The 27,603-nt window shown below is 50.8% G+C and overlaps 1 protein-coding gene across 3 annotated transcripts in view; it reads right to left on the bottom strand.

Annotated features, from left to right (window-relative positions):
• Positions 1-21,220: 21,220 nt before the first annotated feature.
• The window catches only part of SSH1 (slingshot protein phosphatase 1), a 59,952-nt gene continuing 53,569 nt past the window's right edge, over positions 21,221-27,603 (bottom strand). For all 3 annotated transcript variants that reach the window (XM_059894257.1, XM_059894258.1, XM_059894259.1), the window contains one exon: positions 21,221-27,326. In XM_059894257.1, coding sequence (XP_059750240.1) covers positions 26,100-27,326 — 1,227 coding nt within the window. In that variant the 3' untranslated portion in view covers positions 21,221-26,099. The remainder of the gene's footprint in view (positions 27,327-27,603) is intronic.

Raw genomic sequence — 27,603 nt, 5'->3', positions numbered from 1 at the left:
TAAGTCTGTGATCTATGTTGGATTAATTTTTGTCCTACTGGTGTTGTGGGAGCATCCATGAGAAAATATATCTATGAAGAAAATGCAACTTGCATGCTTGGCTTAGGGCCTGGCATGTGCTGGAGGCTGAGTCCATGCACAATAGCCCTGCTGAATTGAGTTGATGGTAGAAGCCCTGATGTAATGACTGGCCCTGCCACTTCCTGGCTCGGACATCTTGGACAAGTTATGTTACATCCCTGGGCTTCAGTTTCCTCATCTCTTTAATGGGATGAAATAATACTAACCTGTGATTGTGTTTGTGAGAGTACCTGCCACAGATCTTTAATACAAATAAACACTATGATGGAGCTTGTACTTATTAAGCACTTAGTCCTCACCAGGCCCAGTGTTACTAACTTGCTAGGCACTATCTCTTTGAATCCTCATACTAAGCTGATGGGAAATAATATGGCTTTTAAATTTTTTTATTTATTTTTGTTGGGTCTTCGTTGTTATGCGCGGGCTTTCTCTAGTTGCAGTGAGTGGGCGCTACTCTTCATTGCAGTGCGTGGGCTTCTCATTGTGGTAGCTTCTCTTGTTGCGGAGCACGGGCTCTAGGCGCGCAGGCTTCAGTAGTTGTGCCTTGCAGGCTCTATAACGCGGGCTCAGTAGTTGTTGTGCATGGGCTTAGTTGCTCCGTGGCACATAGGATATTCCCGGACCAGGGCTCGAACCCATGTCCCCTGCATTGGCAGGCAGATTCTTAACCACTGCACCACCAGGGAAGCCCTAATATGGCTTTTTTAAATCAGCATTTTACAGAGGTGGAAATAGAGGTTTGTTACACAGCAAGAACTAACTGATACAAACTTGACCTCAGAAGAGGTATTCTACTTGGGCTCAGTAATTCCACTGTCAGAAATTTATCCTAAGGCAATAATCATGGTGACATGCAAAGATACAATCACTTCTCATTATTCTATGTAGTTATATTCTATAAAGTCAACAGAAACACTGAGCAAGTGAATATTGAATCATTGCTCCTAGGGGAAATAAAAGGTTAGGTTCCTACAGGCTTCTGGCCACATTTTTGCCAACCAATCAATATATAACCTGGTTTTATGTGTGCTTTGGTTTAAAGACACCTTATTTAATATGTACTGTACATTGCTGAATTTTATACGTATAGGTATTTGATTTGTTAACACTGAACTCACAGCCAATAGCACCATAACTCATGTCTGAATGAAGCTAATCTAACACATATATTTCCTCCATGAGGCACATCACAGCCTTCTTGTCCTTAGGAACCCTAGACAGCACTTTATCACTATGCTTAGGGGCCATTTTAAGTAGCAAAATCATGCCAAAACACACAAAGGCTAAAAATGTGGCACTAAATATACCGGGAAAGGATACTTGTTTATGGTACAAGTTGAAACAAGAAGACAGAGCTTTGCCTCATTCAACCTCAGCTGGCAATGTGTGCACTGGGTGACAAATTTTTCTCCACTCTGTGCATGCACATGCCCACAAATGACTACAAAAGGACCGCGAGTATGGCTTTTGGGGTCAGAAATTTTAACGAGGAGTTGTTGAATTTGCAAATAATGAGGATCAACTGTATATGTGGAAGAATGTTTATCACACCACTGTCTGCTAGGGAAACAGCCCTCGACACAAACAACCAGAGGAGATGCATTCCAGGGCAGGAACTGGACAGAATGCTATAAATGAAGGATACGATCAAAAAGACAGATGGGGCCAGGCACAGGAGAGAACGCACAGCAGCCAGAAACATCAGTACCTCTCCCTGGAGGCAAAAATGACTTCCCAGGACCCAAGCACTGCCCTCTCCTTTCACGGGATCTGTGGTCTCTGCCTCCATGTCTCCACATAACTCCTGTACAGCATGAATCAGGGAGTGTGGCCTCATCCTTTTCCCCCTCTGAATCCTGACTATTTCCAAGCCTCCAGGAGTCACAGGAAGTTTTTAAGCAGGAAAAATAAAAGACTTTCATGGAAGAATATTTGTTGCTTAATGATATGTAAAAATGTTCCAGATGCTGTTAGATGAAAAAGGCAGGCCGGAAAACAGTATGTCCCATTTTTATAAAACACACACACACACACACACACACACACACACACACACACATACACACACAGACATATTGTAATAGTATTTTGGGGGACTTCCCTGGTGGCACAGTGGTTAAGAATCCACCTGACAATGCAGGGGACACGGGTTCGAGCCCTGGTCCGGGAAGATCCCACATGCCGCGGAGCAACTGAGCCCGTGCGCCACAACTACTGAGCCTGCGCTCTAGAGCCCGCGAGCCACAACTACTGAAGCCTGTGTACCACAACTACTGAAGCCTGTGTGCCTAGAGCCCGTGCTCGGCAACAGTGAAGCCACCACAATGAGAAGCCCGCGCACCACAACGAAGAGTAGCTCCCACTCTCTGCAACTAGAGAAAGCCCGCACGCAGCAACGAAGACCCAACGCAGCCAAAAATAAATAAATAAATTTAATTTAAAGAAATAGTATTTTTGCGTCTGTTCATCAATGATATTGGCCTGTAATTTTCTTTACACAGATTGTAACAGAAATTATCTCTGAGTGACAGGATTCCAGTTATGGGTGAGTTTCCTTTTTCCATTTCCTGTCCTGTGTTTTCTACTTCTTTTGCAAAGTGCATTCAACAGTATAAAATTGGAAAAAAATTCTCTTTTTTGAAGGGGGAGGAGGAATTCTATCAATTCAAGGTGTTCTATCAAGACCCCAAGCCCAATGTCACCTTTTGACAACCTCAGCAGAACCTAGCTGGAAGAATTTCCAGACAATGCTCCTGTGAAGATTTTTCAAAATTTAAACATGAATCTTGACACAAAAAGTGCTCACTCATCCGCGTAAATCTCATTATTGAGGTAGTAAACCTTGCAACTGTCTGCAGCGGCATGAGCTGCAGCTTCCAAAGCTCAACCTGGCTGCCCGTCCCAAATCAGATGCCTCAGACTCACACAAAAAGGGAATTAGTGTTCATTAGTAACAACAATAAAGGCTTGGACCAGAGGTGCTCAACCGGGGGTAGTTTTGCTCCCTATCTCCCCCTCCAAATGTCCCTCCACAGGGACATTTGGCAACGTCTGGAGACATTTTTGGTTGTCACAACTAGGAGGGTGCTACTGGCGTCTAGTGTGTATAGGCCAGGGAGAGTGCTTGATATCCTGCAATGCACAGCACAGCCTCTATCCCAGCCCACAACAAAGAAATCTTAGGTCCCAGGAGTTGGTAGTGGTGAGACTGGGAAACCCAGGGCTCAGATATATGGAGCCTTATTAAGTCTAGCTGGGTTAGGGGCTTTATAGGAAAGATCTCATGTAATCCTCACAGCAATCCTAGGAGATTGGGCCTATTACATGCCAATCTTACAGAAGAGGAAACTGAGGCTCCAGGAAAGGAGGGAACTTGAGATTATGACTCTATCTTGCAGAATCGAGATCCTAAGATCCCGCAAGCTGCACAGCGTAGTCAAAAATAAAAAATAAAAAAAAGAATCAAGTTGAGCTTCTGACTTGATGGAAACAAAAGAAACCAATCGCAGGAGGCCCCATGCTCCCACTCTCCAGCATCAGGGCTGCACTTGGAATTTCAAGGACACCGTGCTCTCCTACGGAATCAGGAATCCCTGAACATGCAGAGAGAAATCACACCAGACTGGGGTCCTCAGGGCCATGGGACCCCCTCTGTCAAGTGGTTTGGATTTTGTTCCCTTTCCATTTACAGGTTTTGATCGTAGCCCCCATCAGCTGCTGCCTTTCCCAGCAGAAGAGTTGGGTGTAACATCATCTCTCTCCCCAAGGAAATGCACCTCCTTTTCTGAGAGGCGAGAATAAATGGCTTTTCCCAAAGGGAGGCTGAGATGGGAGAACTAACGCTCTGAAACACAGACACTCTTGCCACCAAAATTGCGAGTAGCAGGAAGGAACGGTGTGACGTGGGAGTCTAGGCAGCTCTCCCTCCGCATCTGCATGATGCTGAAATTCTTAAGCGAATGGGTGGCAATAGCTTTTATTCAAGCAAATGCTTTCTGGTTTCTACTTTGTGCCAGGCTCCACTGTGTTCAGTCTAGGACTTCAGATGACAAGCGCTTCTTTGAAAGGAGGCCAGACCTTCAAGGTGGGACAGGAGAAATGGGGTTTGTAACCCACATAGAGGCTTCTGTGAGTCCCTATTCATGTCTGTACTGAACTACATTTTCTTCTGCATTGCGAAAAGCAGCAGAAGGGAAAGCTATGAACGTGAGCTTTGTAATCAGCCCTGGGCTCAGAGTCCAGCTCTTTCACTCTAATTAGCTGTGTGGCTCTAGGTAAGTTATCAACCTCTCCCTCATCTGGAAAGTGAGAATTGTTCATTCAACGTGCTTTGAGCCCAGATGTGCCAATAAATGATTTCTATGATCTTAATTACTGTTCAAAATCCCATCATTTTTCATTTGTTCTTCCCAATATCTCTGCCAGGGCCACTGTGGTAGATTGTAAAAATGCAAATTATTCTCCTCCATCTAGCCATGCCCTGTGGAGCTAGCTGCTCTCCACTCTGGCTCTGGCCTTGACCATGTGAGTGGCCTTGGCCAATGGGACATGAGCAAACACAACACATGGAAATGCTTGAAAACTGTGTGGAGCTTGCCTTGTCTTGTTGTCCTTGGATCCCAGCCACCCAGGAAGAAGCAGCTAGCCTGCTTGATGGTGAGAGTCCCAAGGCCCAGACATCCCAGCCAGAAGCTGCCAACCACCAGACATATGAGTGAGGACATCCTAGACCATCTAGCCATGAACCAACCTTCCAGCTGACCACAGATGCAAGCACAAACCTACAGCCATCCAGCCCCCATAATGGTCACCTAAGTAATATATATTGTTTTAAGCCACTAACATTTTGGGGTGGTTTGTTATACAGCAGTAGGTAACTGATACATAGCCCTCATCCTCCCACTTTCCAGACAAAGAAACTGAGGCTCAGAGAGGCTTGCCTGAGGTCATGGAGCCAACACACAGTCTCTTTCCCCTACACCATGCAGTGAGGCACCTTCTGACATCCCTGGCCCCCTGATGCAGGGCCAACTTTTTTTTTTCTTTGGCCACGCCGTGTGGCTTATGGGATTTTAGTTCCCTGACCAGGGATGGAACCCAAGCCCTCAGCAGCGAAAGCTCGAAATCCTAACCTCTGGACTGCCAGGGAATTCCCATAGGGCCAATTATTGATAAGACAGCTGGCAGGGTGACAGCTGTGTTCACTGGGTCAGCTCAGTGGTCTGCTGGGAGAGCTGGGCCATGCCCTTGGCCTCATTAGCGTGGAAGACCTGTAATCAGCTGCTCAGAAGCTCTGGAGAGATATGTCCAGCCTGGTGCATTGGGTGGACACCCACACAACAAGCTAGAGGATGTAAACTCTTCGAGACCCTACCATTCACCGGGGGACCCTCAAATGTTCACCAGTCCCCTCTGTGTCCTAGCCACCTCTTCTGTGTATCTGATGGCAGCATTAGGGGGATGTATGACCTTTCTAAAATATGTATGAATGAAAAAATACTTTGCTTGTACAAGATGGAATAAAATAGCAAAAAAAGTACCCAGCAACTCCCTTTACAGGGCATAACCTATGTTACAGACCCTGGGTACAGCTCTCTTTATGCGTTGCCTAATTTTATCCTTCCCTAAACCCCATCATGTGGCTCTAAAGCTACAGAGTTAAAAGAGCACTGGCTGAGGACTCAGATTGCCTGGGTTTAAATCCTGGCCGGACCTTTTACTAGTCAGAGATCTAACTTCCCTGTGCCACACCTTCCCCATCTGTAAAATGGGGGTGTGATAACAGCAGCTGCTTCATGGGGCTGGTATGAAGACTAAGCGCATTAATGAATATAAAGTACTGAAAACAAGGTCCGGCACGTAGCTGGCACTCAGTGCATGCCAGCTGTCGTCATTAACACTGCTTTACAGATGAAGTAGTGATGAGGCTCAAAGGGGTGACTGCACTGATTAATTTCACTTAGCTAAGTCGGTGGTGAGCCGAATCGTGGACCCCAGCCTGACGGACTCTGATGAGAACTCCATCATTCCTGGAAGTTCCAGGACCATATGCCCACCACCCAGGGTCTTGCCTCTGCAGCCAGAGTTCCTGCCCCAAAGTCAAATGAGGACTCGCTTTTTAAGTTCCTAGCTACACAAATGGATTGCAGGATGGTTCCTCAGAAATCCACACCCAGCCTTCAAAATCCAAGGGAAAGACCTTGTTACAACATTTATTACACTGTGTTGCAATAATTTGCTTTTCTGATCATCTTCCCTCACAGAGATAGTACCATATACTAGGGTCTCCTGTGTGCTGAGTGTCCATATGCAGACATTGCCTTATTTAATCTGCACCACCACCCAGCAAGGTACATAGATTATGCCTAGTCTACAGGTCAAGAACTGAGGCTCTGAGTGGTACAGGCATTTGATCCACAGCACACAGTTGGGATTCAAATAGGAGTCTGTCTTATTTTGTGATGTGGACTCATTCGAGGCACTGCAGGACCTTTTACTACCAACAGTAATAAACTCAGTACTTGTTAGAAACAGACTCACAGACATAGAGTACAGACTTGTGGTTGCCAAAGAGGGGGGTGGGGGAAGGATGGATTGGGAGTTTGGGATTAGCAGATGCAAACTATTATAAACAACAAGGTCCTACTGTATAGCACAGGGAACTATATTAAATATCCTGTGATAAACCATAATGGAAAAGAATATGAAAAAGAATGTATATATATGCATAACTGAATCACTTTGCTGTACAGAAGAAATTAACACAACATTGTAAATCAACTATACTTCAATAAAATTAAATATACATACATATATATGTATACATATATGTATATGAGTCTGTCGTATTTTGTGATGGGGGCTCATTCGAGGCATTGTGGGACCTTTTACTACCAACAGTAATAAACTCAGTACTTGTTAATTCATGCCAGGATCCAGGTCCAGTACTGTTTCATAGGCATATCTCATTTAATCCTCAAACCATTGCAAATAAATACTATTATCTTTTCATTTTAGAAGAGGAAACTGAGGCTCAGAAAGGTGCAGAAACCTGTCCTGGGTCACAAAGCTTGTAGACAGGCTAGCTGGGATTTGAACCCAGTACAAACTATAACAACTGTGGACTTTTTACTCCATTTGCTGCCTCTGTGAATAACTTCAAGCACAAAAACTATAACTTACACTCCTTTGAATTGTCTCAACAGTGTCTGAAATGCTAAATAAATATTTACTGAGCATACCAACGACTGAATGAATGGAGCGCTTGGTATTTCTCCAAGCGCTCAGGCAGGTTCCTCGGGTCTGTGCATCACGTGGGGAATCTTTTGAGCACGTGTGCCAGAGAAATGGAAGCCGCCTTGCTCATGATAACCCATATCCTGGTTGCATGGCCTCTGATGAAATATTCCTTTGCGAGCCAGATGTTTTTGCTTCCACTCCTTAAAAAGCTTTTGAGAATCCAGAGAAAGCAAGGAGCAATTCACTGACAACAGACTGGGCTTTCTCTGCTGCCCGGCTCAGGTTATTAGATGGTTTAGCTGGCCACAGAAGCAAGCTGTGGACATCTCTCCCTGGAAGGGTTCACGGCCACAAATCAAAAACCAATCTTCACATGGGAACAGTTTGGAAAGGGCTGTTGGTCACATACGGGGCTTTCCAAATATACTCCACATGCCCAGAGCTGATAGGATCTCCTATCAAGAGGTCACTTTAGACCACCAGGTCAATTACACGTCAAAGTAAGTGCTGACAATCTGGCAACATAAAAAGGAAAGATGGGGACTTCCCTGGTGGTCCAGTGGTTAAGACTCCCCGCTCCCTATGCAGGGGACCCAGGTTCGATCCCTGGTTGGGGAACTAAGATCCTACATACTGCAACTAAGCACGCGCGCCACAACTACTGAGCCCATGCACTCTACAGCCCACACACAGCAACTAGAGAAGCCCGTGCACCGCAATGAAGACCCAGCGCAGCCTAAGTAAATACATTAAATTAAAAAAAATAAAGTATATGGTAGCTATACCCCAATAAAAATTTTAAAAAATAATAAAAAGGAAAGAAAAAAATGGCATTCTGCATCATGAGTCTAAAGAATGCTCTAGTCTTTGGTTTAGTATATTAGTTATCTACAGCTGTGAAACAAATCAACCATAACATATTGGCTTAAAACAGCAAAATCATTTATCATCTCTTGTGGGCTGGGGATTTGGAAGCAGCCTCGCTGCGTGGCTCTGGCTCAGGGCTTCCCATGAGGTTGCAGTCAGATGAAAGCCGGGGCTGCAGTCAGCAGAAGGCTTGTCTGAGACCCACTCCCATTTCCAAGTTGGTCCACCTGCATGGTTGACAAGCAGGTGGGGCTGTTGGTGGGAGGCCTCAGTTCCTTCTCAGGTCTGATTGAGTGTCCTCAGACATGGCGGTTGGCTTCCCCAGATTGAGAGATTCAAGAGACCAAGACAGAAGCTGCAATGCCTTTTATAACTTAGCCTTGAAAGTCACACACTGTTATTTCTGTCCACTTAGGCCAGCAAAATTCAGTATAGAAGGCGACATGAAGGGTGTGAACATTAGGAAGTGTGAATCGCTGGGGCCCCCCCTTGGAGGTAGGCTGCCATTTCTGAGAACCATGTCTAAGGAAAGACGGCAGGTGCTACAAATGCTTTAGGCACGAAGATGTTCATCACAGCATTGTTTACAATAGTAAGAAATTGTAAACAACCTATGTGTCCTTCTACGTGAGATTGGCTGAGTCGACTTCAGCACAGCCACACAACGGAATAATGATTACATATGTGCAGATGCCCAGAGGAAAACTGGGAAGACATCATCCCACTTTAAGCAATGGTTATTTCTGTGGGCGGGCATGGGATTGAGTCATAGGGGAAGAAAACTGAGGTTCAGGGTGTGCCAATGTGGGATTGAGTGAAGTAGGAAGGAAGCTAGCTCTTCATTTATAAATCCATCCTGCTGGGTTCTTTCTCCTCAACCCCCCCAGAAAATTGAAGCTGAGCACCTTGGTTTCCGAGTACCTGTGTAGCTGAAACACCCTCTTAACCGGGCTACCATTCCAAACAGAGGTTTAGCAGCCAGCTATAGGGTTTAATCCCAAGTAGCAGACTGCCCAGCTAGATGTCAGGGGTCAGCTCTCATTCACTTCTCTAATCCTCTCTGTCACCTACACCAATTAAGACACTGAGGGTCCTCTCCAGCATCCAGGGCAGGAAGGGCCATAGGAGACTCCTTCTCCTGTTAATTACGAACAGACGTTCATCCCCTGCTCCCTCCCCCTCCACCGGTTCAGTGGAAAATGATCAGCCATTTTCTCGATCCCCCGACACATTAATTATCCAGGGATAGCAAAGAAAATGAGACCATTTCTGGAAGAAATCTATGGCCCCATGTGTCCCTATTTCCCTACCACTCCTGGATCTCAAAAAGCTTTTAGTGGATGCAAATACAGGTTTCTTCCAGCCAGATCGCTGCAGTCTCTCTGCAGATCAAATTGAGTCCTATCCCAGAGCCTGGGACAAATTTTTTTTTTTTTTTAATTTATTTATTTTTGGCTGTGTTGGGTCTTCGTTTCTGTGCGAGGGCTTTCTCTAGTTGCGGCGAGCGGGGGCCACTCTTCATCGCGGTGCGCGGGCCTCTCACTATCGCGGCCTCTCTTGTTGCGGAGCACAGGCTCCAGACGCGCAGGCTCAGTAATTTTGGCTCACGGGCCTAGTTGCTCCGCGGCATGTGGGATCTTCCCAGACCAGGGCTCGAACCCGTGTCCCCTGCATTGGCAGGCGGATTCCCAACCACTGCGCCACCAGGGAAGCCCACAATTTTATCCCTGAAGGAGAAGAGGCTGATAGGGTGAGAGAATTGGATGCCAACTCTTCCTCTGCCTCAGTCAGCAAACCAGAGGTGACAGAGAAAACGAAGAGGCCTTCCTGCTGTAATCTGGACACAGATGAAGCAGTTTGGCAAAGGAGCACAGGTTTTGGCAGCAGACAGACCCCGTTCTGATCTCCGTCTCTGCCAAAGACGTGCTGTGTGGCCTCGGGCAGGTCACTTTGTCCCTCTGTGCCTTCCCTGCAGCACTTTAAAAAGGGTAGAGTAATAAGGCCTACCTCTCACGGGTGCTGTGAGGTGCAACGAGATCACATTTAAACGCCTTGCAAAGTGTATGGCACACGGTGAGAGCACAGTGAATGGTCGTCAGGATTATACTGTGGGATTATACAGCCCCAGGACACCATATTCGGGAATGCGGTGACGGTGACGACAGGATATATGTGTTGTAAGTTTGGAAATACCAGCACTAAACGAGTGGCATCCCTTGCTCCTTCTCTCTGGCTAAACTATTCCCACTTGGGAATCGTGGTGCTTGTTTATCACTTTGTGGTTTGTTTAGCCCCGAAGGAGGAAGAGTGGGGGACGCACCCCGGAGTCAGAGCCAGAGGGGCTGGACTCAAGACCAGGCCCTGCCGGCCTAGACGGACCCGCTGTGGAATTAGGAGAAGGTGCCCAAAGTGACGGGGGCAGATTGCGGAACCCCCCTGACCTCAGTTTCTTCACCTCTGAAATGGGGATAAATAAGACACAGCCACCTTGCTGGGATGTTCAGATCAACTGTTGGATCTGGTGTAGACGGTCAAGCAGGTTTCAAACCCCAATTATTGGACCTCACTGAATTAACTGCACCTGCTCTTTCCCCCAGTCTTTAGCACCCCACCCCCCATTTCCCCTTAACCTGAGACCAGGCTAGGGCTTTTCCCATCTCGGGGAAAACATTCCCTTCCTCCAACCAACATCGCCTTCAGTAACAACCTTAACTCTTTCACCAACAAGCTTCTCAAGAATTGTAGCAACTTCTTTACTTCTGGTCGGCCAGGCCAGCTGTCGCTGTCCTCTTCTCTCTCTCCCTCCCATTCTCCCGAATCTTCTCTTTCCAAGGTCACCAGCAACCTGGCTGCATCCAGGGCCTGCTGGTCCTGGTCGACAGGTGCCCGGTGATCCCGGCCCTTTCGGCACTGCTCGCCCCTGGCTTCGCTGCTGCTCCTCTGGCTGCCTCTGCGATGTCAGCATCTCCAGGGCCCTCCTCCGGTCCCTTCTTCTTGTATCTGCATCCTCTCTCAGGTGTGCCCATCTATTCCCAAACCTCCGCCTAGCCCACACCTCACTGCCAGCCTCCGGGTCCAAATATCCAATGGCCTCCCGGACACGAGCTCGTCCTCGTCCCCCACACCCACCTGCCTCCCTCCCAGGTTCCCATCTTAGGCAACAGCCCCGCCATCCACTCAGCTGCCCAAGCCAGAACCGAGATGCCATCCTTGGCTCTTGAACCAGTCACCACAATCTATCAATTCAGCCTCCTGCAGGGCTCCTGAGATCATCCTCTCATCTCCATCCCCATCACCTCACTCTCATCCAGCCCATTCATCCATTCAGTGGGCTTTTATTGAGCACCTGCTGTGTTTCCGACACCATGTCAGGCGCTGGCCACTGGCATCTCTCACTGGATTCCCAGCACCCCGTCTTCACTGGTCTCCTCCTCCGAAAACATTTTCTACCCAGAACCCTGAGTGATCTCTCCAGCACAGTGCTGTCCATAGAACTTTCTGGTGATGGTGAAAATGTTCTATATCTGTACTGTCCAATATGGTAGCCACATGTAGGCACTGAACACTTGAAATGTGGCTAGTGCAACTGAGGAACTGAATTTTTAATTTAATGAGCCATGTGTGTATTAGTTAGCTTGGGCTGCCATTAAAAAAATCATACTAGGTGGCTTAAACAAAAGAAATTTATTGTCTCACAGTTCCAAAAGCTGGGGAGTCCAAATTTAAGGTGCCAGCCAATTCAGTTCCTGGTGAGACCTCTCTTCCTGGCCTGTAAACAGTGTCCTCACATGACACAGAGAAAGAGACAGAGAGAGAGAGAGAGAGAGAGAGAGAGAGTTCGATCTGTGTCTCTTCCTGTTCTTATAAGGGCACCAGCCCTATAGACTTAGGGCCCCACCCTTACGACCTCATTTAACCTTTATCTCCCCTCACAGGTCCCATCTCCAAATACAGTCACATAGTGACTTAGAGCTTCAACGTGACTTTAGGGGAGGGCGGCACAAATATTCAGCCTATAACAATGTGGCTAGTGGCTACCATAGTAGACAGTGTGGCTCAGTAGGGAAAACCAACCATGTCCTTCCACTGTTTGCAACCTCCTTGGCTCCCCAGCTCCCTCGGGATGGAGTCCAGAGCCCTGACAATGGCCCACAAGGCCCTGCAGGGTCTGCACCTGGCCCATCGCTGTAGGCTCTACCTGTTATACTGACTGCTTAGAGTCTGTAGAAGCCAGAGCGCTGGCCTCCACCTCTGGGCCTCTGTACCAGCACCTCCCTCTGCCCAGAACACTTGTCACCTCCAGCTGCCCACACAACCCCCACTTCTTCACCTCACTCTGATTCCCAAATCGGGGGTCCCCATTTAGACTTGTGTGAGGGGCCCTCCTCCATCGTGCGTGGAACATTTGGGTCACAGACAGGCTGGGCCAGTGATGCAATGTCCACATCAGTTGTCCCTCCTCCCCAGGATGTTCCCCGGGGATAATGCTGAAAGGTGGTCTCAGCGACCTGAAGGTGGTGACCAGAAACAGGAGCAAGGACCCCCTGGCCATTCCTCTGAGAATCCAGCCCTTGCAGGGTTCAAGGAGATGATCTGAGGAGGCAGTGTTTCAGTGGAAAGAGCAAGGGGCTTTGAGCTCAGGCCTGCGGCGGTTGGGGGGAGAGGGGGGCTGGGCCCTATTTCTGCAACTCTCATCCACCCACTCACTACCCTCTTTTCTTTGGGCGGGGGAGGGGGGGCGCGCGTGGCAAGCAGGATTTTAGTTCCCTGACCAGGGATCGAACCCACGCCCCCGGCACTGGAAGCACGGAGTCTTAACCACTGGACCGCCAGGGAAGTCCCAGGACCCTCATTTTCACATCAATAAAATGGGGTAACAGCACCTCCCCGGGAGGGTTACTGTGAGAATTCAATAAGGGAAAGGAGGTTTGTATGGACCAGACAATGTTATTATAATCCCACAGATAGAACCTTTCACAAAATGAAGTCTTGTCTTTGAGTTTTATGGGTGAAAGGTCAAAGTCCAAGCCATGGTGGCAGAGATAAGGAAACCGAGGGTCAGAGAGGGCCAGGAGTTTGCCTAAGTCGCTAGCAAATGGGCAGCAGTAGTCAGAATGCAGATGTGAGGATGCCCACCGAGGGATAACTGTCCAGTCTGCAGGTCCGATGGAGCGGAGGGACACCCCCAAAGGTGCTCACCTTCTCGAGTGGGGGGGGGTTCTGCCTTCTTCCTTTCGGACCTTGGAACTAGCGGGTCCTTCCGTGGGGAAACGGAGGCTGAGAGGGCTCACGAGGTCCCCTGCAGGGTGCACTGGAGATGGTGCACCTGGAGGCCGGCAGGCACGCTGGAGGCCGGGGGCTCCGGGAGGCCCACGCAGCGCGCACTCTCCTGAAGGCCTTACACCACAGCCCAGCCGGTGCGGGTCCCGGTGGGCGTCTGCGTGGGGTCGGACGGCGAGGCTCCAGCCACACCCTGTGGGCAGGGCCGCGGGAGGCAACGCCCCACCTCCACCTCCCCCAGCACCGCCTCGCCCCGCCCCGCCCCGCCCCGCCCCGCCCCCGGGAGCTGCAGAAGGCTCCTCGATGGTCATTCGCCACCACTGGGAGGCTTCTGGACCCGGGGGTAGGTGGGTAAGGGTGACAGGGCTCCTCCTCCCCATACTTTGTGAGCTTCTAATAACAGCCCAACCCTAGATGCTACTGACATTGTGTCTTTCCTCCACCTCTCCTCCCAGGGTGGGGGAGGCGACTGAACTCCCCAAACCACGTAACTCAGTGTCCCTCGATTGTCCACTGTCTCTTCCTGCATTCCACAAACAGATCTGAGGCTGAAGTCAAGACCCTTCTTCCCACCACCGTGTGCTTTGAGCAAGTGACTTCCCCTCTCTGAGCCTCACTTTACTCATCTGTTAAATGGGGATGACAGTAATACCGCTTTCATCGTTTTTTCAGGGTTTGATGAGAAAACAAGTAAGGCCCTCAGCAAGGGGGTCTGTTACTGTTGTGCTCTCCTCCACTCCCCCCACCCCCTCAACCCAAGAGACCCCTGCCTGGTCTACCCAGAGGCCCAGCCCTGCTGGTTATTTGGGTTTGCGCAGGGAGAATGGCTAAGGCCAAAGTTGGAATCAGCAAGATATAGGCTCTGCGACGTTGGACAAGACACTGGCCCTCTGTGGGCCTCAGTTTCCCCATCTGTGCAAGACAGGAGCTGTAAAAACTGAGAGACAGCAGTGCCTGGTGCATTTATGGAGTGCCGATGGTATGCTCCACACCTCACCTGCTTCCCAACAACCCTAGGGGGCCGCCAGTGTCAGCAACAGCCCCATCGTACAGGAAAGGAGGCTCAGAGAGGTGAGGTGACATGCCCACAGTCACACAGCCAGGAGTAGGGGTGCTGGGCTTGAAGCCTCACTCTCCTGTCTGAGACCTTGGGCCCCTGGGAAAGCAGGGCTAACTCTGGAGGGACTTCCTCTCCCCCTCCCTCCTCCCTCCTTGCCAGCCTCCACTGGGAGGTGTGCCCTGGAGGAGCAGCTGCCACCCCACCTCCACCAGGCTCAGCACAGAGGCAGGGGCGGGGCTGGTGCTCTGTCTCCACCTCATGGGAAATGGGATGGAAAAACACAGGAGAGTCGGCCTGGAGGGGAGAGCGCTCAGGAGCCAGTGCTGGCTCTCTGGGGCTGAAGCACAAAGAACTGAAACAAGATTCAGTTCCTTCAGGCATCTGAGCACCTACTGTGTGCCTGGCACTGAGCGGGGCCCGAGGGGCAGGTGGGAAAGTAGGAGCCACCCCTGCTCCCAAAGAGCTCATTCTCCATCACACAAGCTGCCCGCTACTTCACTTACTATAGGGGACTCACCATGTCCCTTCATTCACCACCACTGAGCAATGGGTGCTGTTATCATCCCCAAGGGGCGTATCTGGAAAATGAAGCCCAGAGAAGGAAAGTGATTTGTTTGAGGTCACATAGATAGTCCATTTCGAAGCTGAGAGTTGAATCCTTGCAGCCTGACTTCGGGCCTCAATTGTTTCTCTACAGTGCTGTTTACTGAGCATCTACTATGTGCAGTCATCGTAGGTCATCTCCAGCCCTACCCACGGTGGGAAACCTCAGAGTGGTTAGGTAACCGGTCCAAGATCACACAGCCAGGAAGTGGCAGAGGAATGATTCAAACTCAGGCTTGATCCTCCCAAACTTCTCCTGGCCTGAGAGGGGGAAAAGAGATCAGCTCCACCATTCATTCATTTGTTTATTCATTCAACAAATATTTATTGAGCATCTACTCTGTCAGGTACAGGCGCAGGGTGGATGACGATAAACCTGCCCCAGCCACTGCCCTCAGGGGGTTCATGGTCTTGAGCATGCCCATGGGGTACTCGGACAGAAGAGCCACCTCTTCCAGAATTGGGGCGGGAGGAGGTGCTGCCAGGGATGGCTTCCTGGAGTTGGCTGTGGAATTCTGTCTGCCTTCTGGCTGGGCAACCTAGCCCCAAAGTCATTTACCTTCTGAGTGGCTTCATCTGAAAAATGGTGATAACAAAGTCCACCTTGTCCAGTGTGGCTCAAGAAATGTCACCTGTTATTACTCACATTATGGTCCCAACTGAGCCCTCATGGCAGGGCAGAGAAAGTGGGCAGAGAGGGAAGGGGTGTGACACCATCGAGGTCTAGGCCCTGGCTGGGGACAGGCAGAGAGCGCCGAGACCCTGGGAGCCTAAGAACACAGGGCAAACCAGTGAAAAGAAACCCCAAAAGCCTCAAACAGGGAGTGGCTGCAGGGAGTCTAGGGCCAGGTCTGTGACCTCGGCTGGACCACTGGGACCTCCAGCAGGAATGAGGTCAGGGCTGGGGCCCTGTGATTAGATGGGAGGAAGGGACCCCCCCCCCCAAGATGTTCAGGAAGCAGCAGAGGGTAGGGGTTTGGGAGGGTGGAAGATTCTGGGCTTAGAGCTCTAGTGTTGGTATAACCTGGGCTCAGATCCCATTGGGCACTCATTATGGGACCTTAGGCAGGGGATGGCACCTCTCAGCCTCAGCTTCCTCCTCTAGAAAATGTGTTTCTGATACCTGCATGGCCAGATGGAATCAGATCACGTGAACAATTGTTTTATTTAACAGACGTGTGTACAGCGCGTACTGTGAGTCAGATGCTGCTCCCCACACTTTCTGCCTGTGTGTCTTTAGTGAGAGGTACGCGATCCTACCACCACGAGGGCAGCTATTGTCACTCCTCCACGTCATGTGACTGTGTTACAATGACTGCGTTTGACTTCCGAATCAGGAAAAATGACAATAACAACCAGGAAAGCAAATTCCATCTGGGGAGCAGGCCAGGGCCTGGGGCAGCTCTGGGAGCCTGGCTGTGGGCTGGACCAGGATAAGAATTCAGGACGGCCCGGTCCTGCCAGGGCTGTTCTCCAGGACCTCCAGGAAGAAAACCAAGAATTGGGAACTCTTCTCTATGGGAAATCTGTCTGTCCTGGAAGGCCAACTTGCGTGTGTGCGAGTGTGTGTGCCTGCGTGTGGATGTGAGTCTGTGCATACGTGTGAGTGGCGGGGGGGGTGGGGCGATGTCTGGGCCCTCACCCGTCCGCAGCCCCGCTGCCAGCCGCCAGCCTCAGCCGTCTGTTGTGGCAGATGTTTGGCTGTGCCATGGCAACGCCAGAACAGGATGTACCTCTGGATTGCAACAGGGACAAGCCCACAATCACAGGCCGCCCACACCATTCCCCTCCCCAAAGGCCTGTTGCAGAGAACCATTTGGGTCCAGGTCGGGGACAAATGGTGTTTGTATCAGGAGACAGGCAGAGCTGGCATCCTCCGAGGGGTCAGTGGCAGGGGAGGAGGAGGAGGACGCATGTGCACAGCCCAGCTGAGTCCCTCCTCCAGTGAGCTCGTGTCGGTTTCCCTCTGCCCTTCAGAGGAAGGAAGCAGCGTGGGAAGAGGAGCTGCCGTCAACAGGGCTGGTCTGTGGGCAACGGATCACTGTCTTTCCCACGATTATAGCAACTACTCATGGAGGGAGTGCTTTGTGCCGGGACCTGTGCTCAGTACTCCATCTAGCAAATAATACCTACATTCACGGGTCTTCACCGTGTGCTGATGACACAGCGCTAATCTTTACAGCAGCACTCTGAGGTCATTCCTGTTTTTCAAATGAGGAAAAGGGGGCACAGAGAGGTTAAGCCAGTGCTCTGGGTCACAGAGTGGGTGAGTTAGGGAGCAAGACCCTGGGCTGTCTTTCTCCAAAGCCCTTGATCAGCGTGGTGACGCTGCCAGGACCGGCGACATAATTTGCAGGGCCCAGTGGGAAATGAGAAGGCCTGGCCCTCATTAAAGAATTAAAGACAGTGACAGCAGAGCATCGACCAATCACAGGGCCCCTGTAAGTTCAGAGTCCTGTGCAGCTGCCCAAGAAGCCAGGCCCCAAGTGCTCAGGGGGTGGGCACAGTGGCCTGGAGAAGCTCACACACCAGGACAGTGAGCCCCTGCCTGACACCCCTGAGCGTCAGTGATCTGAGCGCAATTTCTGTTCCAGGGGGGCCCACGTTACCCCATCAGAGTGGAGAAGAGACCCTCCCCGCAAATGCTGTGCTGAATTCCCTAGAACCATGAGCCTGGGAGCTTGGAGGGCAAATTTTAGCTCGATGCCAAAGCATCCTTTTATTAAATCTTTACATTTTCCTTTTTAAGTATGAAAGTAACGTAATCCTGTTGCAGAGATTTCGGAATAGATAAAAGCGAAAAACCTCAACCTCGAATCTTCCCCATCTAACCCCATTGCTGTTGGCAGGTGGTGTATTTCCTTCCTAGCTTTTACAGATGGGCTTTCCATCAGGACTGCCAGGGGTGAAAGAGATGGGCTCCTCTTTGTCTCGGGCATCTGGCACATGGCAGGAGCACATGAATGGGAGAGGATGACGGAATGGATGGATGTTACAAAGGGGCCTGGTCTGGATGAACTTTCAGATTCTTCTGGTCTCTAAAAACTCAGGATTCTTTGATTCCTGCATAGTAAATGCCTGGTGTTGACCTAGGGCTCAGTCCAGTGTGCCAAGCCCAGTGTGCTGGGGCCCCAGAGGTGTCTGATTCATGTCCCTGTGCTGGGAGAACGTGGCTTAGGCGGTCATGGGTGTCCCCAAGCTTTCCCAGCCTTGGTGAATGAAACTTGGGACCCATTTTCACAGCATATTTCGTTCATTTACTCTCATCCGATATTTACTGAGTGCTTACTACGCACTAAGTACATTAAGGGCTGTCTTCTTTGGAGAGAAGATGGTGGGGTAGGAAGTGTATGAGTTTGGAGTCAGGCACCCCAAGCTTCTGTCCCTTCCTGGCTGTGTGGCCCTTATCCAGGTGACCTAACCTCTCTGAGCTTCCACCTCTTCGTTTGTAAAACAGTCACATCTGCTGTGAGGATCAACTCAGCAACACACATGAAACACCTGCGAGTAGTAGATGCTCAGTGCAGTTTACTTCCTTTTCCCCTCCCTCCCCTCCATCCCTCCTGCCAGTACCAACAGTAAGAGCTGCCACTGACTTAGCAAGTGGTGTGCCAGGCAGGAGAGGTTTGCATACATTATCAGCTAAATTCTCAAATTATTGCCCCCTTGAGGTAGGTAGCACCGTCCTTCACCCGTTGTGACATCCAATTTCAAAACCAGAGGGAGCTCGGCACCTCCAACCGCTTGTGGGAGAATTTGTCTCTTAGGGTCAGATTCTCGTGCATCCTTCTCTGTGCTAGGGTTTCTGCTCACGCAAATGCTGACATTTTACTTGCTGAAACAGTTTACAAAAAAAGGAATTTGGGGCTGAAACGGGACCCTTTGCAAGTATACTTCAGTGTGCATGAGCAGCTTCCCTATAAAGGCAAAATACAATGAATCCAATTTGGGGGAGGGAAACACACCTTGTGCCGCCCAGATAGCCTTCGGAGCACGAAGTGGGTCGGATTTCCCAAGGGCTGGACGCTTCATTTCTGACTCGGATGTTTTCTTGCTGGTACCTACAGGGAGATCAGATGCAGCTCCAGCTTGCTGCTTTCTACTTCTGGGGTGGGGGGCAGCTCCCAGAGGGTTTCAGGTGGGGAAGGAGCAGTACCTCCTGGCTTCACCACTTTTTAGATGTAACCTTGGACAAATGACTTACGCTCTGCAGGCCTGATTCTTCAGCTGTAAACTGAGGGTAACGTCAACAGGGCCTTCGGAGGATTCAACGGGATTCTTTAAAGTGCTGGATACGCGGAAGGCTCAGAAGTGTGGTTCTGCTCCCTCCCCTCGTTGAGGGCGCAGGGGTGGGTGGGTGGTGTTTTCTGGGCAGAGCTCACTTTGTGCACCGCGGCTGGACATCTTTGGAAAGGGCTTTCCTACCATGAAGTGAATCCTTTTGAAATGCCACGTTGTCCTCCATGGTCTGCTTTCTGGAACCTCTTCCAAGCATCTTGCCAAGAGGGGCCTCCCCCCACCTCCCGCCCCCGCAAGCATACAGCTCTTTCCCTGCACAACCACGCCCCCTGCTGGCGAGACCTGGGATCACATTCAACCTCAGGATTGCTACTAGGAGGACGAAGTCAGGATCAAAGCAGTCAGTTATAGGAAGGTTCTCCGAGGACTTGAGTGAAAGAGTATCTGATGATCTGGGAACACCCACATTCTGCAAGGGCGAAGTGGGTGGGTGTTATCTCCAGAAAGCATGTGTGGAATGTGATTGTAACTAGCAAAGGGAAAGCCTACTCAATTGCATCATGTTCTTATTTCAATGGTTTCTAAACCTGGCATCAGAATTCCCAGGGAATCCATGGGAATCATACAGAGTGCTGGGCCCCACCCTCAGCCTCTGTTTCACGTTTGCAGCCCGAAGAGAATTTGTTAGGTGTCTCCAGCCTTTCCTGGGATGAGCGTCCTGAACCATGACCCTCAGTGGTTCAGTTCCAAAAACCTCCTACAGAGAGGGCTGCATTACAGCTTGGTGGCACCGAGTACAGTCACGCCACTCACCTTTTGCTTTGATTTCCTACTGAATAAGCAATTCCTAACCATACTTTGGCTTCACGTGTAGATTTTCCTAGAAGGGCTCAATGTGGTAATCGGCAGATGAGAGTAATCTGGTCTGCCTGATGGTTTTAATTCTTTTTGTAAAGTGAAAAACTTGCATTCTGGTTTATCTACTAGTCTCCTGTGAGTCCGGGTGAGGGGCAGAGTAAGTCTAGGTGAACTAAACAAAGTCTTTTCTGGATCCACAGGCGCTGGAATTTCACGGTCACATCAAGGCACTAGTGGCAGATGGTCAGTGCTCACCCATGTGACTTGCTCGTTGGAATGTCATGTGTGGCACCCGAAGGCGGTGAAGAGGGAGTGTGAGTCCCATGCTGTTTGCCCTGCTGCACGGCTAGATGCACAGAACTCCAAGAAGGCAGGGTTTTCTGTTGGAAGCAGCCTGACTTGGCTGAGACACCAAGGGAGGAGAGACACCAAAAGCTCTGACCTGCAGTGGACTGTCACCTGAGCATGAGACGAGCCTTTGCTGTGTCCAGCGGCTGGGATTCCCTGGGGTTCCTGCCTTGGCCGTTAGGCACAGTGAGCTCCCACTGTCCCCTCTCCCGTGTGAGCAGCTAAGGTGGTTCTGTTGAGCACACCTCTAGCTTTAGAGCTTGTGCAGGGAGAGATGCCACCCCAAGTCCAAGTCCCACCCTGGGTGGTGGGGTGGAGGGACGGGACAGGTTTTTTTTTGGTATACGAGTGACCACCCACAACTGGGCCTGCTCTTCCTTACTGGCAAGATCAGGAGGAAAAAGGATGATTCTTGCAGGAGCTGACCTTCTTCCCCTGGTTCTTTCTTTGGTCTCACCTGTCCAGGTGTTTAGCATGGGGCCCAGCATATGGCAGGTGCTCAGTCAAGACCAGCCATCATGATGACGAAGCTGCCACCAGGTCTCCTGGCAAGGGCTGAAGAGGCTGTTGCTTTTTGGCACAAGTTTGGAGCTCATCAGGCATTTATAAAGAAAAAGTTTATTTTCATCACAAGAAGCACACAGACTATATACAGTACACACCAACAGAAGTAAAAAAAAAAAAAAAGTGCATTATGCATCTTCTACTGCAAATTCACAGTACAAAAGATACTGCCTTTTAAATATATAATATAAAAAAACCAAGAAGAAAAACAATATAATAAAAAAAAAATCATTGATATCATAACGCAACACACTGGAACCCACTGGCGGCTTCTGAAAACCAAAGGGCAGCCCATCTTGTGGAGCTCCTGATGGCGGTCTGTACCTGCATTTTGTTGCAAAGAGCTCAGGACACCAGCAGAGAGGAAAACAGGGGGGCCTAGGTGGTAATAAAATCTCTACTGAACAGGAGTACAGTTGCGTGATGGGGGGAACAGGGGAGGGGCTGGGCTGCGGTCCAGGGGGACCCTGGACTGCGCCACACCCTGGCTGGCCAGCAAACCAATCCCGTCCTTTCCTCGCTTACTACGGACCGGGCTGTGGCTGAAACCGTGCCTGCCTTGCCAGCAGAAACCGCCAGCGCCGTTTCTAGCAACGCTCCTGGCCTGGCTGCGGGCAGGTGCAAGAAGCTGCACAACAGACCAGCACAAGTACGGGGCAGGCAAGCTCCAGCCCTAAAATGCCAACCACCACTGACGAGGCAAAGTATCCAATCACAGAAGGCGAGAGCTTAACGGTTGCCCATAAATACACAGTATTTGTAAACTATTATTAAGGCACTCGATTGTAAAACAATAATTACAGTGTCAGGAAGGAGGGAGGGAGGGAGCGGCCATCTCCTTCAGCAGCGCGGCCGACAGAAAGGACAGCAGAGGACCGGGGGTCCGGTTCTAAGACTCCTGCTAAGAGACCGACACAGGCCGGGGCTGCAGCACCCACTGCAAGACAAAAACGAGGTGGTCACGTCCACACCCACCAAGGGCAGCACCGCACGGCGTCGCTCCAGACCGTTCAAGGTGACCCGCTTCTAGCTCGGGTGACACAGTGTGCGTGTACGTGAGGGAGGAGGGATGCACGTGATGCTCTGATTCAAGTGATAGATAGATAGATAGATTCAAATACATATATTTGTGCAGAGTGAACTCATACACTCTCATACGGATTCAACTGCAGAGCAGACAATAAAAAGACCAAGTAGCTGAGCACGGGGGTCCATAAGTACCTTCATTTGGCATGCCGCGTCGGGGAGACGCTGGGGGTGGGACAGTAGCCGGTGACCCTGCACCACGCTGTCCCGACGTCACAAATCCCCTGCCCGCCTGGCTGCCCTGCCGGAGGTGAAGGGGCGGCCGTCACTCTGCCGGCCGCGTGGGGGCGGGGAAGCCCTGCCGGGTGGCGAGCCACAGCAGGGCTGTGGGAAATGTGTTCTGGCACCAAGCGTTTCCAGCCAACAGACAGCAAGTCGCTCTTCGGACACCTTGGCTGAGGTTACTCACATGCTCTGGACTAAATGACAGCATTTCCTCTCACTAGGGAGCAGGGGCCCCAGGGGAGCAGGGGATCCATCAGCCTCCTGGGATGGCACCTGTGCACACAGTGCCGACGTACAGGGTTGTCCTGACGATGTTAATCCTATGGCCTCTTTGGCTCCATCCCAGGCATCCTCTGGGCTTATCCAGGAGGGAAAAGGCTTTAGAAAGGGCTGGAATGCTTTTTAGCTGGAGAGGATGGGATGGAGCGGAAGGGAGCTGGACGGAGTAACCTGCTCGCCTGATGGACCGGGTGCCTCCACCCAGCAGAGAGCTGTCTGGTAGCCGAGAGGTTGGCACTGGTGCCTGCACTGAGACCAAGGAGGCAGGGGAGACCGGGGGCAAGAAGCTTGTTCTCAAGAAGTTCATGGAATGATGCACATTGCTCCAAGGCCCTGAAGTAGCTACAAGACAAAGACATGGAAATCGGCAAGGTCAAGTCCCGATCAGAAGGCAGCACAGTTTCCCCTCTCTCTGTGTCCACTTCTCCTCTTCGGCTCAACAAAACTTGATGAGAAGACCTCCCTGTATCAATGCAAGAGGAAGACCTAAAGGAGTTCACCCTAATTTTGGCATGCCATGTGAATGAGAGTGCAAGTGAGGGAAAGGTGAGGTGGAAGAGGAAATGCAGCTGAATTCACAGGGTACTGAGCTGATTTAGAAAGTTTTTGTTCTCGCCTAGCTCGACAAAGGCATTCCACGAAGATGGCGGTCACCAAAATCAACGACTTTCACAGCATAAACCACTGCCGCCTACATTCGGAATTTCCCCCATCTGCTAAGCTGACAGATGAAGCATTGGTCAAGATGTGGCACAGCTTATGGTGTAAGCTTTCTTTTCAGAGACCAGTATGAATCTGTCTTTGCCAAGGTGTCTCCAAGCCTGGTAGAATGCTCTTGTCTTGTTAGTATAACATTTAAAATAGCAATCTGCCATATGTTTATGCGCCACTGATCTGGGTCTCAGAGAAAAACCTTCACCCTCTTCTCCAGGCTACAGTGTCATCTATCAAGAATGCTTCATTTTGCTGTGATGATGGGCACCTGGGCCCTGGTCTGTTTAGCTACTGATAGACTAGCTCCCGACAACGAATGGAGAACTTTGCCAAAAGCCAAAGACCCACTAGTATTCGTAATCCTCCTCCCACCCTTTAACTGGATAAGAAAAATTATGGCTTTCAAAATTAAGGTCTTCAAAAATATATCATACCCAGCCATGGTTAAAAAACCAACATAAGCCTGGCATCATCAAATCTAAAGGATTATTTTGACACAAAAGTTGATCCACCACATGAAATTTAATTTGGCAAAACACTGAACCTGATATATTTTTTTGAGACTGTGCTCTTGTTGGCTGAGAGAGAGGAGGAAGCCCAACTGGGTTTTCCGGAATAAGTGGATAATCACCTTTTAAGCTGATTTCAATTGACAGTGGTGGGAAAACAAATTCCGATAAGGTAAAATAACGTATACTTTAATAAAAAAAAATAAGGCCAGGGAGAAAAAGTTTCCGGAGAGAGGGTTTTTGCAAAAACTCTACCCACTGGTTGAAATACGGACTAGCCTTCTTCCTGAAGACCCTGCCTGGGCTACTCTTGGGGGCCCAGGTCTGACCAACGTAAGATGGCGACTCATTTACCCACGTTTGGAATTTGGCTGGCCCTTGAAGGATTTCTAGTTTCACTGGCCAAGGCTCGGCAAAGGTTTTCTATAAAGAGCCTGATCGCAAGGTAGCTAACTTAGGCTTTGCAGGCTACATGGTCTCTGTCGCCTATTTGTTAATTTTTTGATAATCCCTTAAAACTGTAAAAAACAATCTTAGCTCCTGGGGCCGTACACCATTGTTTGCTGACCCCTGAATTAAACTTAACCGACCTCTTCTCTCTCTCCAGAATATTTTAACATCCTGTCTTGCTGGCCACCATCAGAGGAGTCCCTCCACTCAAGATCCTTAGAGGGACTACTCCCAGAGCCACTCAGGACCACGTGCTGTCCCGCCCACCGGGAAGAGCCGCAGAGAAACAGGAAGCAGCGGTCTCACCGCAGGAAGGGGCGACTGTAAACATCTGCGAAGGCGTCCACCAGTCCCACTTCTCAGAGAAGCTGCTGCTAAGCTGTTCCTTGAGAGTGACTGAGCATTCCTCACTGCTGAAATCTCCTTTTCCTCCCCAAACATGAGTACATGTGACCCAATGAACCTGAGTGCTGGGGCTCCTGACGGGGCGACCCACATCTCAGAATCCCTGGCCCCGCCAGACACTTGAGTGCCTTCGAACCACAACACGACCGCATTGGGTTCCACAGCAGATAAGACTCAATGATACTCTGTGGGTCCTTCTCCCCAGATGGGGGACAACTGAAGACCGACCTTTAGCAACAACTGAGGACCCCACATACATTTCCCCCCACCTCACCCCAGGGCCGGCCAGACACACGTCACTCAGCTGTGACAACACGCCAGGACAGGCAAGTCAACTGCTCAGAGGACCTCCACTCACTCTGGAGTTGGTCTGACAACAGCATTCGTGCCTTCGTGTCACTTTAACTAGCAGTGTTTGGTGCAGGCACCTTAAAAGTCTTAATACTTTTTGGGGTCCTGACAACCACACAACAAAAAGTTCTCTTTCGGAAAAATCTTTTCTGACACAGCATTTTTCCCTGGAATGAGCCTTGGTCATTATTGGAGTTTAAAAATAAAAAGCAGAGCAGGATCAGAGGTAGGAATTCTACTGTCATCCACAAGTTTTCCCAGAAGGGCCTGAATGAGCTAGGATACGTGCCGTGGTGGCGATGCCAATGCCACAGCTATTCTTTTGCAGGTTGTGCCGGAGGATTTTTTGTTTTTTGGCTGTGTTGGGTCTTCATTGCTGCGCACGGGCTTTCTCTAGTTGTGGCGAGCAGGGGCTGCTCTTCACTGCGGTGCGCAGTCTTCTCATTGTCGTGGCTTCTCTTGTTGCAGAGCGTGAGCTCTAGAGCGCAGGCTCAGTAGTTGTGGTGCACGGGCTTAGTTGCTCCACGGCACGTGGGATCTTCCCGGGCCAGGGCTCGAACCCGTGTCCCCTGCATTGGCAGGTGGATTCTTAACCACTGCGCCACCAGGGAAGCCCTGTGCCGGAGGATTTTTGATGCGTGTGCATCGCTGTATAAATGCTCTTCTTAACACACGAGCAGCACCTGAAACACCTGATTTGGGGTCAGAGTCTACTGGTCAACAGCTGCTGGTTCTCCCAGGCCACAAAACCAATGCTCCCCTTTCTTCTTGTGCTGTATGTTAGGTATTGTTGTTTCTTCTTCTCCCCTTTGCCGCAAGAGGGAAGGAAAAGTAAGGATAACGCCAATTGTTTAAAGGAAATCAAGACAGAAGGGGTGGACCAAAATCCACAGTGAAACTAAAGGAAGGATCACAGAAGTCCAAACGCAGCCAAAGGCGGGTCAGCTTTTGCTCATCCACGAAGGGCTTTTCAAGTTTTCCGGGGCGGATTTCCCTGATGGTTTAGAGGTTGCAGCTGGGTTCCTGGGGGCCACTGGGGGCTCACGCAAGAAGGAAGACTCGCTCAACCTGGCATCCTGGGAGTCAGCCACGGTGGACACGTCGGCCTCACTGGACAGGTCCTCCGTCGAGAGGTTGAGGCTCCCGAGCTTGGCGAGGGAGTGAGAGCGCTTGAGCGGGGACGAGACCGTGAGGCCCGCCAGCCGGAGCCGGGTCTCGATCTCCTGCGTGCGCTGCTTCACCAGCCCGGGCTTCCCGCGGACGCTGTGGATGCTGTCGCTGCTCGAGCTCCGGGTCAGGTTGGAGCTCATGGAGGATGAGGTCGGGGTGTAGCAGATGGTCTTCAGGAAGTCTTTTGAGAAGTGACTGGTGTGGTCTGGGCGGCAGAGGAAGAGCGGGGGGCTCTTCAGTGGGGCTCCTTCTGACGGAGCGGGGCCAGCCTCGGGCTTCTCGTCGCCCTGGGCTTGGCCAGGCAGAGCCGGGTCCTGGTTCTCCTCGGGGATGCTGGCCTCCAGCCTGCTGGCGGGGCCGTCCTTGCAGGGGGCCGCCGGGTCGGCCGGCGTGCCCTTCAGCCTTTCTAGTTCTTTGGTGTGCTTGCGGACCAAGCCCGCCTTCTGCAGCTGGATGATGGATTCCTGGTGCTGCATCAAGTAGCTGTTGGCTGTCGGTTTCTCGGCTTCTTTACTGAACAGGAGCCGCAGGTCCTTGGCTGGCTTCGGATCTTTCTTGGGTGGCGAGTCGTCCTTCGCTACTTCCATGTTGGGAGCGTTCTTATCACAGTGAGAGTTCTTCAAAAGGAGGGACTTTGGTAGGACTTTGTGAGTCTCTCTGGAAGGTTCCAGAAGGCTGGCTGGTAGCTCTGGGGCAGCCCCGGCCCCAGGGCCACTGATGTCTGGCCTCCTTGAGCCTGCTGGTGGTAGGAATGGGGGAGTTTCGGTTGGGCCAGAGGACAGTTTCTCCGAAGCTCGGGACCTGCTGGCCACATGGGCCATGGGGGAAGACGTGAGGTGGGGCAGAAAGGTGGGCTGGGTGCAGATGGCGGGAGCACTGGGGTTCTTGCATCGCTCCCCGAAGGCCTCGGGAATCCCGCTGGCTGCAGGGTACATGCAGTCGGCGCAGGATCTGTAGGAAGGCTTCACTTTGTTAAGGATCCCAAAGATCGCATCATGCTGAAAGGGACAAGAACATCGTGAGGGCGCGACACAAGCCGAACCCCGAAAAATACAAGGAGGGCAGGAGGAGGGGCTGGGGCAGGCACTGGGCTGGCAGTGCTCTCACTTCAGCTGGGGCTGGGACAGAGCCCTCTCAGAAGCCATATGACCGTGACTAATGCAGGTTAGGGATGAGTTAGAGACACTGAATCGAACTTCCCGGAAGCTACGAGCCCACATCCTGGGCAAACCTTCGGCCACACGGTCAGGAGCAGGGCCTCCAAGGGCCTCCCTT

The sequence above is a fragment of the Balaenoptera ricei genome, chromosome 14, assembly GCF_028023285.1.
Source record: "Balaenoptera ricei isolate mBalRic1 chromosome 14, mBalRic1.hap2, whole genome shotgun sequence".
Taxonomy (NCBI): domain Eukaryota; kingdom Metazoa; phylum Chordata; class Mammalia; order Artiodactyla; family Balaenopteridae; genus Balaenoptera; species Balaenoptera ricei.
This window is presented reverse-complemented; position numbering and strand designations above follow the sequence as displayed.